This window comes from Chiloscyllium plagiosum, unplaced genomic scaffold (assembly GCF_037043375.1).
Source record: "Chiloscyllium plagiosum isolate Xiang-an unplaced genomic scaffold, Cpla_swu_hap1 HiC_scaffold_4, whole genome shotgun sequence".
Lineage (NCBI taxonomy): Eukaryota > Metazoa > Chordata > Chondrichthyes > Orectolobiformes > Hemiscylliidae > Chiloscyllium > Chiloscyllium plagiosum.
The window spans coordinates 29,640,271-29,655,228 of NW_028270142.1; the positions used below are offsets into that span (position 1 = coordinate 29,640,271).

Here is a 14,958-nt window from a genome sequence, read left to right on the forward strand (position 1 = left end):
GCCAAATGGCATGCTTCCATACTGCAGAAATTCTCTAATTCCAAATAGTATTCTTTCACTCTCATGATCGTTCTACCCAGTTTTTTCATTTGCCATCATGACCTTCATTTTACAGTAGTTTCCGGCTCGTCAGACATAAGACTGCATGACCTGAATGGCATATTTTGAAGCTGCCTTTCCCACTCGGTGTTCCCTTGATGCCAATTCTCCAGTTTGAGATCTTCCCCTCTTCCTAACCTACCGTCTTGCTGCCATCTGACTTTTTCCCCTCCCAACCCACCTTTGAAGTAAAGCAGCAAGCAAAAGAGTTGGGAGTGAAAGATTCAGTGAGAGTCCAGAGGACGCACATTGAAAGGCTGTAGTAAGAAGGTGGCTTAAGGATTTGCAGAGATTGCAAGTAACGGGGTAAACACAAGAAAGTGAGTTCAAATGCAGGTGAGGCTGCAAGTCGACAGATTAGTGAGAAGAAAGGTCGGCATTTAGCTATGTTAGTAGATATCTGTTGGAAGACCATATAGATTCTTGAAGGATAATGTTGAAAAGATGTAGAGAAAAAGAAAATGTTAAATAGTTCTTAGCAATTTTACTGTGTTTAGATTTCAGAATCTGTAAACCCAAAGCAACATCAATAAAGTTTGTGAACAAAACCCTGGGAGATAAAGAATCTTTAAAAGAAACTGCAAATTTCTTGTCTAACCATGCTTGAGTAAAATCCCCAGTGTCCACATTTGAAATATGCAAATCGACTACATTAGTCAGAATGCAATGCCAATTATCCATTTATATTAACATTCATTTCAAAGCTGCGATGTATAGCAACCTTAGTACTGTTTATTCCTCGTGAAATCCGCTTTCTTGCTCACCTGTGATATTTTAGGAGTGACGTACACATGAAAATCAGTTGTATTTTTTAAACGTATGTTTCTATTTAACAGCATTTTGTGTTTGTAAAGAATAGATTGTACTAGATGAATCTAATTTTTGAAACTGTGCATAAAGTAGTGGACAGGAGAATTGACAGCCAATTATTGACCTGGTTTGGAAACTGGCTAAGCTGCTGCAGATAGTAGAGACAATAGGCAGGTTGATCTTGGATGAACTTTGAAGTATTCCTTATTCACTAGGGTTCACAGTAATATGGTTGCCTCTTAGTAATATCACTGGGTTAGTAATCCAAAGGCTCAGGCAAACGCTTTGGGAACATGGCTCAATTAGCACCATGACAGTTGGTGCAATTTAAATTGAATCTTATTAATCTGGAATTGAAAGCTAATGTCAGTAATGGTGATCCTGAAAGTATCATTTGTTGTAAAATCCTAACTAGTTCACTGTATCCTGATGTAGTGTAGAAAGGAAATCTGCGAATTTTAAATACACTGTCCTAAATGTGACGCCAAACCCAATGCACTGTAGCTGATCCTTAATTCCCCTCTGAAATGATGATCAGAGATGGGCAGCAATTGCCAGCCTTGCCTGCAGTACCCACATTTCATTTCAAAATTAAAAAGTAAGTGATTCCAAGCCACCAGCCCAGATCTCAATCCTTCATTCTTGCTTTCCATTTTCAAATGCTTTGATTGCAGTTAACGCTTTTCTCAATTTGGAGATGCCAGTGTTGTACAAAGTTAAAAATCACACATCAGGTTCTAGTCCAACAGGTTTATTTGGAAGCACTGTAAATCTGTTTTTTGGATTAGAATCAGTCTGACTGTTGTGGCACAGACAGTCCCTCACAGAGCAGCTCACACCTTCAATGCATTGTCTGAGCCGACATGCCACCAATTGTTAAAGTTCACTTGAGAATGTAACTTTTTAAAAGGTTTTGCGATTTACAGATGAAAGAACTGAAATCAATGTGGTCATTCTAAAAGATGAGATACTTAACAAACAAACTGGGTCTTTTTCAATATATAATTTCAGTTACGTCACACTGTAAACATTTGCTATAAATTCTGCGTATTATGATCTTATTCTACACAACCACCTGATGAAGAAGCAGCACTCCTAAAGCTAGTGCTTCCAATTAAACCTGTTGGACTATAACCTGGTGTTGTGTGATTTTTAACTTTGAACACTTTTCTCTTTTGCTATGCATGCCAAGGAATCCTTTTTCCCAAGGAACTTCTCTAAAACATAATTGAAAAATAACACTGTCCTAGCATCTCCTTTGATATGTATGTGGGATTATACATACTCTCTGAGAGAAATGTTATTTCTTTTAAGAAAACCATTAAAACCATCAACATTAACAGAATGAAAATGGATTGTTTTATTAATTTTTGTTTCTTTTTGTTTCAGCACCAAAGGAAGAACCAATCGACTACAGTGTGGAGACATTAATCATTTTTGTAGTTAGTCCAGTCATAGTGCTGGTAGTTTTGTCTGTGGTTGCTGTCTTGATTTGCCGCAAAATTCACCAGAATAGGATGCAACGGTTACATGCCCATGATGCTGAAAATGGAGCAATTGATGGCCTTATAGCTTCCAATGTGGGAGATAGTACACTTGCGGTAATCAGTTCCTTTTTGTTGTTAAACTTTCGTGAACCAAATAGGTGTTTCAATATGAAAAGGATGTAGACTGCAGCTACACTATAAGATGGTTAGTCACTACTTTGGTATGTAATTAGTTTGTCAAAGTACAGTTTGTAGCCTTCAGTGAATGGGGTTCAGTGTCAAATGCCATAAAAATAAGTTTTAAAGACCATAGCAAGCTTCAATTTCTCTGTTTTTAAAATGAAATTCTTAGGTTTAATTGTGCTCATGGGCACATAAATCTAGAAATGGTGGTAAGCGGGAGTGAGCCTGAATAGGGACCAAAAAGGGGATTTGGGCAAAGGCATGACTGGTGTCCTAAATGAATATCTGAACATCTATTTTTGCTAAAGATGGAGATACCGTCAAAGAAATGCTTGGCGACAAGGTGATTCAGGCATGTGAAGGGTTTAAAATTGATACGTGATGGCACTGGATAGGCTGTCAACATAAATTTTGATGAGACACTAGGACCAAATGAGATGGTTCCAACGATAGTGAGGGAAGTGACTGTGGAAAATGCAGAGGCATTGTTCAAAATTATCCAAGCTTCCTTAGATGCAGGCTTGGTGCTAGGGGTATGGAGAATTGCAGATGTTACACCTTCTCATAAAAATAAGTTCGCCAACTATGGTTAAACTTTCCTTGAGTTTTTTGAGCTAGCAGACAGGGAGAAGGGTGTAATGGTGTTCATGTACTACATATGGACTTTCAAAACGTATTTGATAAGAGTTTTTCACAACAGACTTAGTTCATAAGTCATGGTTCATGGGATAAAAGGAACTGTAACAAATGGAAATGAATTTTGCTCTTTTCCAGATTGAGGGAAGATTTATAATGGAGTTGCACAAGGATTGGTGTTAGGACCTAGCTGTTCCTCTTATATTAATGATCTGTATGTTTGCGAACATGTCAAAAGTTTGTGAATGATGTAAAACTTGTAAATATTGTGAAGCGTAGTGGATAGTATAGAGCTTCAAAAGGAAATCTAAACTTCAAAAGACAAGTTGAAGTTTAGATTTAATGCAGAGAAGTGATTCTTTTTGGTAGGAAGAACAGGGAAAGGTAACAGAGTACAATTCTGAAGGTGTGCAGGAGCCACACAACCCAAATGTAAATGTACATCATTAAAGAGAGTGAGAGAGACTGAGAACATTTAATAAGGCAAACAGTATCCAAGGCTTTATTAAGATGAGCATAGCAGGGAAAAACAAGGAACTTGTGTTAAACTTGCATAAAGCACTCAGCTGGATCATTATGTACACTTTTGAACACCGCAGCCTTATAGGGACTGCAGAAAAGATTAACCAAATTGGTTCCAAGGATGAAAACTTAAAAAGGTTGGAGAAGTTGGCTTTCATTGCCATTGACCTTCTAGATGGTAGTGATTGTGTGTTTCCTAGGTGAAATCGAAGGAGCCCTGCTTATTGTTGATGGTACGCACTGCTTCGACTGGGCGTTGGTGGTGGAAGGATTGAATGTTTGAGGATTTAATGCCAATCAAATGTTTTGTCCTGGATGGTGTGAAGCTTCTTGAGTGTTGTTAGAACTACACTCCTACAGGCAATTGGGGAGCAACGTATCACATTCCTAACTTGTGCTTTGTCGATGGTAGGCAGGCTTTAGGGTTGTCATGAAGTCAGTTACTTGCTCCAGGATTCCTAGCCTGTGACTTGCTCTTGGAGCCACAGTATTTATGTGGCAAGTCTGGTTCAGTTTCCAGTCAATGGTAACTCTAAGAATGATGTGAGCAGGGGATTGAACAATGGTAATGCCATTGAATGTCAACAGATGGTGGTTATGTTCTCTCATTGGATAGTCATAGCCTGGCACTTTTCTGGTGTGATTATTATTTGCCACCTTTGAAAAAGAGCCTTCTGTCACCTTGCATGCTTGCTTTCAAAACTGTGTTCAAATTTCTTGCAAAATCAGCTAACTTAATTGTACCATTTAATTCTCACCTCAGTTTTAGTGAAGATGAGTTCCGGAGAGTGGGGAATCAGCAAGGAATAAGTTTTTAAGATATCAGACTTTCTATTCAGTTATCTCTTGGTAACTAATATTGCCTTTTTAAAAATCAGCTTGTGGCATGCTACGTTAATCTTTGTTTTGATGTCCCAATGTCTTCTCCGCCTCTGACTCAACATAAACTAAATCCCAAGAGAACTGTTGTGAAGATATTATTTAGGCCAGACTTCAAATATGACTCTAAAGTATTGTAACCAGATATTACTGATTTCCACTTCTATATTGTTTTTTTATTCTTTATTCTTAGGATTTGCTTGATCACTCTCGTACATCAGGCAGTGGATCGGGTTTGCCGTTTTTAGTACAACGCACAGTTGCCAGACAAATTACTTTAATGGAATGTGTAGGTGAGTAAAGCAAGATGCAGCTTAGATTGTAAGACCAAAAGAAATAGGAACATTCGGCCCCTGCTGTGTCATTCAGTAACATTATGGCTGATCCAACATTCTTTGGCACCACTTTCCTGCGTTTTCCCTGTAGTCCTTTATTCTCCCACTGAACAAGAAACTGTTTAACTTGAATAATGTTTACATAAAATAGACTTTTTGGCTATGTCACTGGGCAAGCAAGAATATGGACATTTCAGTTAGTTTGCTGGAATTAGCAAACTATATTGTTCTTTTAGAGATTGTTGATGACAGACTTGTTTGTCACTGTCACTTATGCCCATTGACAGCAGCCCTTGTAACTATTCAAATGTCCATAGAAGGTGTGGTTTTCAAAATGGATTGAGAGCAGAAAATGGATAAACAATTTTAAATTTAATGAAGTACAAATTAATAAAAGAATAAAAACTAGGTTTTTTGGTATTTGAGTTGGAAAACATTACAGGCACTCTACTGTAAAAATGATCAACCCAGTTAGACAGGAATTTGCCGAAACCAGTTTCCAAAGCTTTTACTGCTCCTTACAAAATGGCCAAATGTTTGCAGAAGTGTAAGGTTTTGGTTTAACATGCCAAACATCTAGAAAAGTTTTATCTGCATAAATAAAAAGTCCTCATATTAAGAGGGCAAATATGTTTACACACATTAACCAGCTTTTAACGTATTAACTATTAAGAAGTCAAATTTTATAATCCCGACAGTAAAGCAAAACATCCAGCACACACACATTTACACTGTTTCCTTGCTCTCCTAATAAAGAATCTGAGCAAACTGAGCAAACAAAATTTCAAGGTTTGTTCAAATATTAAATGTTGATATTTTGTAACAATTTGTGATATGCTAAAACAAATTCTGAAATCTTTTTTTTCCCCTGTGTATCCCCAAATCATGAATTATGGAATGGGCTTATCAATAGAAATCACAACCACAGAGATTTAAAAAAACAGTTGTATTGTAAAAACTCTAATTGTAATATATCATCAAAGCTAAAGATAACAGCAGATACCAAATGGCAAACTTTATAAAGGTGGCAGTTTCAAATTGTTCCTCAAAGTAATAAATATAAGGGATAAAAAGCCACCTGAATGTCCCAACCAAATCTATGGGGGAATGAACAGTTAGTGACACTGAACAAAACCAATACTCGAGAGTAACATGCTCCAAAACTGTTAGAAACTCAACTGATGTTTACAGGGCACAATATAAAATACTTGTGGCAACTGGTTTATGTATTAAAGTACTTGTGTAATAGGTCTAGGTATGATAAAATATCAATATGCATTATAGATATGATATATCTGTGCCAAATTTAGGAAATTGCTAGAATTCAGGTTACTCTGTTTACCAGTTGGCTTATTTATTTTAGATCTCCACTGCCTTGTCTTCATTTTGCTTTTGCCCCACTGTATCTAAACATGCTATTTGTTGCCCCATATCTGTTAATCTGATCATTTGCTTGATGCTTTTCTGGAATTCAGCTTTATTTCCAACATTATTGCGTACAACTGAGAACTAGAAAATGTAAGATAAATTGACAACCCCACAATGTTTCTATGGAAAAGTGGTTATAAATTTCTGTTGAAAGTGGTTATAAGTTTTTGATCAACATCTGGATCTTAAATTGTTGGTTCAGCCTAAAGAGCTCAGAAAAGGAAGTATGATTTCTTTACCAACGCACAATAAATATCTGCATCACAAAATATAGCCAAACAACTACTAAAACAAGCTTCCTTTTCTCCCCACCTTAAACAGGAAAGGGTCGCTATGGAGAAGTTTGGAGAGGCCAATGGCAAGGAGAAAATGTTGCGGTGAAAATCTTCTCATCTAGAGATGAGAAATCTTGGTTTAGAGAGACTGAAATTTATAATACTGTTCTTCTTCGCCATGAGAATATATTAGGTGAGAAATAGTTTATATATACCCTTGCTTTTGATGCACATTGTGAAATTCAAACTGATTTTCATGATAGACAGTATAAAATTCAGTAAAGCAAGTAAGACATCAAGTAAAAGGAGAAGAAGATGCCTGTTGCTTGAGATGAATATTCATGCAGTAATAACAGCTACCTTGCCATGTGAGAATACCAGCAAAGTAGCTAACTTCATTTATAAAAATGAAAACAAAATGCTGTAAACACAGCAAGCCAGACAGCATCCGTGAAAAGAACTGGAGGCACATTTGCACGTGTGGCAGCTGAAGTAATTGAAATCTAAGCCATAATGCTAGCATTATTAACAATATAAGCCAAAAGGTGTTAAAATCACAACATGAGTGCACTTCCAAACATGGCAACCCTGCATACAGTGAAACGACAATTAAAACAACACATCAGTAGCTGTTGCCCACAACAAATGACTAGTCAGGACGTAATGGTTTTAAGTGCAGGCCTCTTTCATAGGTCCCTGGCATCACACGGGCCCATCTTCATCCAATTAGATTTACTCCATGTGATACAAAGAAAAAATGGCTGAACACAGTGGATGCTATGTAGGCTTTAGGCCCAGATAACATTTTGTCAAGATTCCTGAAGATACTGTGTATCTACCACACAGTTAGCCAAGATGATGTGGGAAAACTCTCCACTGGATGGAGTCATAACTAGCACAAAGGAAGATAGTTGTGGTTGTTGGAACTCGGGCATCTCTGCAGGAGTTCTTCAGGGTATTGTTCTCGGCCCAACCATTTTCTGCTGTATCATCAGTGACCTCCCCTCAATCATAATGTCAGAAGTGGGAGTGCTTGCTGCTGATTGCACAATGTTCATCCATTTTTGTATCTCCTTAAATACTGAAACAGTCTATATCTCCAAGTGCTCCAATCATGGACAATATCCAGGTGTGGGCTGACAAGTGGCAATATTTACACCACACGAAAGCCGGTCAATGACCATCTCCAGCATGAGAGAATCTAACCAAAGCCTTAACGCTCATTATCATTGCTAAATGCCCCCACAGTCAACATCCTGTGATTGCCATTAATCAAAAATTGGATTGGCATGAGCATATAAATATTGTGGCTACAAGAGCTGGTCAGATCCTAGGAATTCTACACTGATTCTCACTGCCTGACTCCCCAAAGCCTGGCCAACATCTATATGGCACAAGACAGAAGTATGATGACGCACTACCCACTTGCCCAGGTGAGTGCCACTCCAGGAACACTTAGGAAGCTTAGAACACTACATCCAGGATATAGTAGCCCACGTAACTGGCTCTGCAAGCAATCATTCCCTTCACTACCTACATTCAGTAGAAACAGTGTGAACCATCTACAAGATGCACTGCAGAAATTCAAAGGTTCTTCAGAGTATCTTTGAAGCCTATGACCACTAGAAAGACAATGGCAACATAAACATGGGAATGAATCCACCTGCGAGTTCACCTCCAAACCACTCATCATCCTGAATGGGAAATATATTGCTTCAATATCACTGGATCAAAACCCTGGAACTCCCTCCAGAATAGCATCGCAGGAATGTTTACACCAAATGGACTGCAGCAGTTATAGGAAGCAACTCACCACCACCTCCTGAAGTGTAACTAGTGTTGAGCAATAAATGCTGGCCTGCCAGAGTGCTGATATTGGAACAATGGTTTTTTTTAAAGGAAACTGTAGTAGAGGGGAGATCCTCAAGCGACTGTAACTTTTCAGCTGCTCACAGTATGCAGCTGGAGATATCCATGCAATCCACCTCTTGGGATTTTAGTATTCTGTGCACAAAACATGAATACTTTGACCTACACCTTATAATCATCTACTGAAATGAAGAATCCCTACCAAAAATGAAACATAACAGTAAGCGTGTTTTATCTGCAAATACCTCCTCAAAAGGTACTGTATTATATCTGTGCAATACTATTATAATTAGTACCTAAAAATAGTTCTCTGCTGGATCTATATCATTTCAAAGTAAAATTTTGACTACCAGGTCCCCTTATTTGTGTCCCTTCACATTTATACTAAGTATGAAAGATGTGAGCAAAGGATGCAGCCATCAACATGTGAGCAGAGAAGAGGATTGAGAGAGCTGCCTTCAGGTTGCCTTGTTTAGAACCTACCGTGGACCTGCATAATCTTCAGGGATAGGAAGTGCAGGTGCTGACATTCCATGTTCCTCTGCCTGATAACAGTGTAAAGTGAGGAAACAAACGTGCAACACATAACATATAGCAGAAGTTCATTAAAATAGGAATCAATATCCTGAATATCAGCTTCTAGGAGAGCTTCTAAATGATACCAGAAGGTTCTCCAAATCAGGTTTTTGGCCTTTCCTTTATGTCAGAAAGTTCTTAGTAATAGATGTCATGTTTCAGCTTAAGAGTCACTGAAGTGTCATTTTCTGACCATGTATGTGACTCAGTATAAATATTGCTTATAACCGAATGCTCAGGTCTTGAGCTGAAATGTAAATAAGCATCAAGCATCTCAACGTTGATGAAATGGCACCTTACAACTTATAGAAAAAGATTTAGTTTTATTGATGGATTGTAAAATGATTGAGAAGGATTTCAGTGAAATTTGTATGAAAGTGGCACGGACAAAGAGAAATAATGAAGAGAACAGAGTCTTCAGTTAACATTGTGATCTTTATATTTCATATCAAGACGGAATCTTCATAAAGTACTTGTAGTCATGCAAGTTTCGTGATTTCAAGCAAGCTGATTGGGAGTTTAAAAAGATGTCAAGATCCAAAATGAAGTACAGATACAATAAGAAATCATATAAAAAGTAAATTTAATATTTTCCTCATGTCAGAAAGGGTCAACTAAAGTAAGAAAAAACTTTGTATTTTGTGAACTTTATCATCTATTGGCAGCAAAACAGTGCTGTTAATATAGGGATATATTAAGGTATTCTGCAGTAGTTTGTTTATTTTTAAATAACTTGCATCTTAATTGCATTCATATTGTTTTATATTTCTTGTACATTTTCCAAGAATTAAAAGCAATCATTATCCTTCATTTTTACTTTTTTAGGTTTCATTGCTTCTGACATGACATCAAGGAATTCTAGCACCCAGCTTTGGCTAATCACACATTATCATGAGAACGGTTCCCTGTATGACTATTTACAGCGAAATGCAGTGGACACTGTAGTTTGCCTGAATTTTGCCTTATCTATAGCCAATGGTCTGGTGCATATCCACAATGAAATTTTTGGAACTGAGGGAAAGCCTGCAATTGCTCACAGAGACCTGAAAAGCAAAAATATCTTAGTCAAAAAGAACTTGCATTGTTGCATTGCTGATCTCGGTGAGTACGAGCCTTTTAACCTCTTTGTTTTCAAACAAAAGATTGATTTGGCATGCGTGCTGTATTAATTGACATATCTTTTTATAGGGTTAGCAGTGATGCATTCTCAAACCAACAATCAGTTAGATGTTGGGAATAATCCTAAAGTGGGTACCAAACGGTATATGGCTCCAGAAGTACTTGAAGAATCTATTCAAGTTGACTGTTTTGATGCATACAAACGAGTGGATATCTGGGCATTTGGACTTGTATTGTGGGAAGTAACGAGGAGGACATTCAGTAATGGTGAGCGTAACCAAACTATTATTTTGCAAGTGTTTCTTCAATTAAAAGGCTGGACTACTAATCCATGTTGAGTTCAAGTAAAGTGAACCAGTTTAAATTTTTTTGCTTTATGTACATCAAATAGTCCAGTGTTTAAACGTATTTAATTTTTACATAGTTCCCAGAGTTGTAGTGTATATTTTAAAACGTCAGACAAGTTTGTTTCTTCCCAGTGTTTATAATTAGGGATGAATTCTCAAAGATCATCATCTTGAAGGATTCTCTGGTTGTAAACAGTCACTGTCTCTAAAGTCTCTTCCACCACCACCACTGAAAATATGCCAGTTCCTCCTTGGCTGTGCCTCATAATGCAGAACATGAGATGCAGACCTGGACTGGGGTGACCCTCTAAAGTGCAGATAGCCACCCCCTGAAGTCTCAAATGATCTTATTTTTCTAAGTTCTGGAATATGTTATCTACAAATGCAAAGCAAGGACAACGCAGTGGATATTCCTACATTCAGATATATAAGTATTTAATTAAAGACTGGGTGCAGAAAAAGAGACTCCTATTTGTACAGCTCTTTTCATGCCCCCAGGATATCCCCAAGTGCTGATGAGCTTACTGAATTACATTTCAGTGATTGTTTTTTATTCTTGTGGGGGATGTGGGCATTGCTGCCTAGGCTCGCATTTATTGCTCGTCCCTAATTGCCACAGAGAAGGTAGTGGTGGCCTGCCGCCTTGAACCTCTGCCTTCTCGGGGAGTAGGTACATTCACAGTGCTATTTAGAGGGGAGAATTGTGACATTGAACAAATCAGCTTGCCTTGCACATAGTAAGGTCCAATAGAGAATAATTTTATGATCCGATAAACTGTTAGCGATGACGATTAGTGTTAAATATTGGTCAGAGCAAAGGGGAACCAACAATAATGCATCATGATCAATTTTGAGAATCCTGGAGCCTAATCTTTATACAACCGCGTTTGTTCAGTTCTGGTTAGTGTTAGCAATTGAAATTCTGGCCTAATTTTCTTCAGATTCAAGTTCGATTTTAATATTTCTAGTGTAATCTTGGTGCAATTAACAAAGGCAGCATAAAATTCAAATCAGGTTTGTGTTTGTATAATTAATAGATCAGCCACTTAATGATTAAACCCACTTTATCATTGAGGTGAAGGTGCCAGTGTTGGACTGGGGTGGACAAAGTTAATGCAACACCAGGTTATAGTCCAACAGGTTTATTTGGAAGTACTGGCTTTCAGAGCGCTGCTCCTTCATCAGGTAGCTGTGGAGCCGGAGCATAAGACACAGAATTTATAGCAAAAGGTCTGTGTCATGCAACTGAAACAATGCACAATAAAACATTACAGCGTAGTCCAGGCCCTTCCGCTCACGATATTGCACCACCCTGTGAAACCAGTCTAAAGCCCACCTAACCTACATCATTCTATTCTCGTCTGTATGCCTATCCAATGACTATATATGCCCGTAAAGTTGGCATGTCTATAACTGTTTCAGGCAGTGTGTTCCACATCCCTACTACTCTCTGAGTAAAGAAACTACCTCTGACATCTGTCCTATATCGATCACCCTTCAATTTGAAGCTATACCCCCACGTGCTAGCCATTACCATCCTAGGAAAAAGGCTCTCACTGTCCACCCGATCTAACCCTCTGATTATCTCAATTAAGTCACCTTTCAACCTCCTCCTCTCTAATGAAAACAGCCTCAAGTCCCTCAACCTTTCCTCATAAGACTTTCCCTCCATACGAGGCAACATCCTAGTAAATCTCTTCTGAGCCCTTTCTAAAGCTTCCACATCCTTCCAATAAAGCGGTGACCAGAACTGCACGCAATACTCCAAGTGCAGCCTCACCAGAGCTGCAGCATTACCTAATGGTTCTGAAACTCAATTCCTCTATTAATAAAAGCTAGCACACTATATACCTTCTTAACAGCCCTGTCAACCTGGGTGACAACTTTGAGGGATCTATGTACATGGACACCGAGATCTCTCTACTCATCTATAATATCAAGAATCTACCATTCGCCCAGTACTCCTTCCCTTTACTTGATCCTTGGGTTACAACTATTTACTATTTTTCAACAGTCAAGATTAATGACTTGGATACAGGGGAAAAATGTACTATAACCAAATTCGGGATACGTTGAACAAACCTAGATTGCTGTTAAGTCTTGCATCTTTTAGAATGGGTTGCAAGTTTTGGTTCATTAATATATAAATCCCAGAACTACTTTCCAATCACATTCTCAAGATAACTTAAGGTTTTATAAAATAGAAGTGGCATCTCAGTTCAGATAAAACATTAAAGGAGTGAGGTTAGAGTCTGTTGGTATCCCAATCTTGAGCCAGACTGGTTCTATTTCCAAAGTAGAAATGTTACGTGAATTGACTGCTACATTGACTGCCTGCAGATGGTGCGCTTTTTGAACAGAATAGAATGTATCTGCAAATACAATTCTGCAAATGCAAATTCACCCCATAGATTTATATGTATGTATATGTGTTTGTATGCATGCGAGGGAGAGTGTGTGTATGTGTGTGTGCATGAGTGTGACAGATTATAAGCCTGTGAGAGGGTGTGTGTATGAGAGAGAGTCTGCATGAGCATAACTCTGCAGGGGCATGGGAACCCAGACTGTAGCTTTAGGGTGCAGGACCTGGAGTGTAGGGAGGTTAGGAACATGGCATCAATTTCAAAGGAGGGTGCCTGTAAACAGGAAAGTGGCTTGAAGTGTGTATACTTCAATGCAAGAAGTATACAAAATAAGGTAGGTGAACTTGCAGCGTGGGTTGGTACCTGGGACTTCGATGTTGTGACTATTACGGAGACATGGGTAGAACAGGGACAGGATTGGCTGTTGCAGGTTCCAGGGTTTAAATGTTTTAGTAGGGTCAGAGGTGGGGGTAAAAGAGGGGGAGGTGTGGCCTTGCTTGTCAAAGATAGTATTACAGCTGTGGAAAGGACGATGGATGAAGACTTGCCATCTGAGGTAGTTTGGGTTGAGGTTAGGAATAGGAAAGGTGAGGTCACCCTGTTAGGAGTTTTTTACAGGCCTCCTAATAGTCCTAGAAACGTAGAAGAAAGGATTGCGAGGATGATTCAAGAGAAGAGTGAAAGTAATAGGGTGGTTGTTATGGGGCTTTAACTTTCCTGATATTGATTGGGAAAGCTATAGCTCAAGTTCGTTAGATGGGTCAGTGTTTGTTCAATGTGTGCAGGAGGGTTCCTGACACAATATGTAGATAGGCCAACAAGAGGTGAGGCCATACTGGATTTGGTTCTGGGTAATGAACCAGGCCAGGTGTTAGAATTAGAGGTAGGTGAGCACTTTGGGGACAGTGACCACAATTCGGTGACTTTTACTCTAGTGATGGAGAGGGATAAGTGTGCACTACAGGGCAAGAGTTATAGCTGGGGGCAGGGAAATTATGATGCGGTGAGGCATGACTTAGGATGTGTGGCTTGGAAAAGTAAGCTTCAAGGCAAGGGCGTAATTGATATGTGGAGCTTGTTCAAGGAGCAACTATTGAGTGTCCTTGATAAGTATGTACCCGTCAGGCAGGGAGGAAAGGGTCGTGTGAGGGAGCCGTGGTTTAATAAGGAATTGGAATCCCTTGTTAAATGGAAGAGGGCGGCCTATGTAAAGATGAGGCGTGAAGGTTCAATTGGGGCGATTGAGAGTTATAAGGTAGCCAGGAAGGACCTGAAGAGAGAGCTAAGAGCAGCAAGGAGGGGACATGAAAGGTCCTTAGTTGGTAGGATTAGGGAAAACACTAAAGCTTTCTATAGGTATGTCAGGAATAAAAGAATGACTAGGGTAGGAATAGGTCCAGTCAAGGATAGTAGTGGGAAGTTGCGTGTGGAGGCTGAAGAGATTGGGGAGACATTGAATGAATACTTTTCGTCAGTATTCAATCAGGAACAGGACATTGTTGTCAATGTGAATACTGAGTCACAATTAAGTAGAATGGATGGCTTTGAGGTATGTAGAGAAGAGGTGTTGGAAATTCTGGAAAGGGTGAAAATAGATAAGTCTCCTGGGCCTGATGGCATTTATCCTAGGATTCTCTGGGAAGCAAGGGAGGAGATTGCAGAGCCATTGGCCTTGATTTTTATGTCCTTGTTGTCTACAGGAGTAGTGCCAGAAGATTGGAGGCTAGCAAATGTGGTTCCCTTGTTCAAGAAGGGGAGTAGGGCTAACCCTAGTAACTATCGGCCGGTGAGTCTCACTTCGGTTGTGGGCAAAATCTTAGACAGAATTGTAAGGGATAGAATTTATGAACATCTGGATAGGAATAATGTGATCAAGGATAGTCAGCATGGTTTTGTGAAGGGCAGGTCATGCCTCACAAACCTTATTGAATTCTTTGAGAAGGTGACTAAGGAGGTGGACGAGGGGAAAGCGGTAGATGTGGTGTATATGGATTTTAGTAAGGCGTTTGATAAGGTTCCCCATGGTAGAC

At 39.0% G+C, this 14,958-nt stretch overlaps 1 protein-coding gene across 2 annotated transcripts in view; it reads left to right on the plus strand.

The window, feature by feature from the left end:
• Positions 1-14,958, plus strand: part of acvr1l (activin A receptor, type 1 like) — an 87,975-nt gene that overhangs the window by 59,517 nt on the left and 13,500 nt on the right. For both annotated transcript variants that reach the window (XM_087986058.1, XM_087986059.1), the window contains 5 exons: positions 2,299-2,510; positions 4,810-4,909; positions 6,701-6,847; positions 9,925-10,200; positions 10,288-10,485. In XM_087986058.1, coding sequence (XP_087842184.1) covers positions 2,299-2,510; positions 4,810-4,909; positions 6,701-6,847; positions 9,925-10,200; positions 10,288-10,485 — 933 coding nt within the window. The remainder of the gene's footprint in view (positions 1-2,298; positions 2,511-4,809; positions 4,910-6,700; positions 6,848-9,924; positions 10,201-10,287; positions 10,486-14,958) is intronic.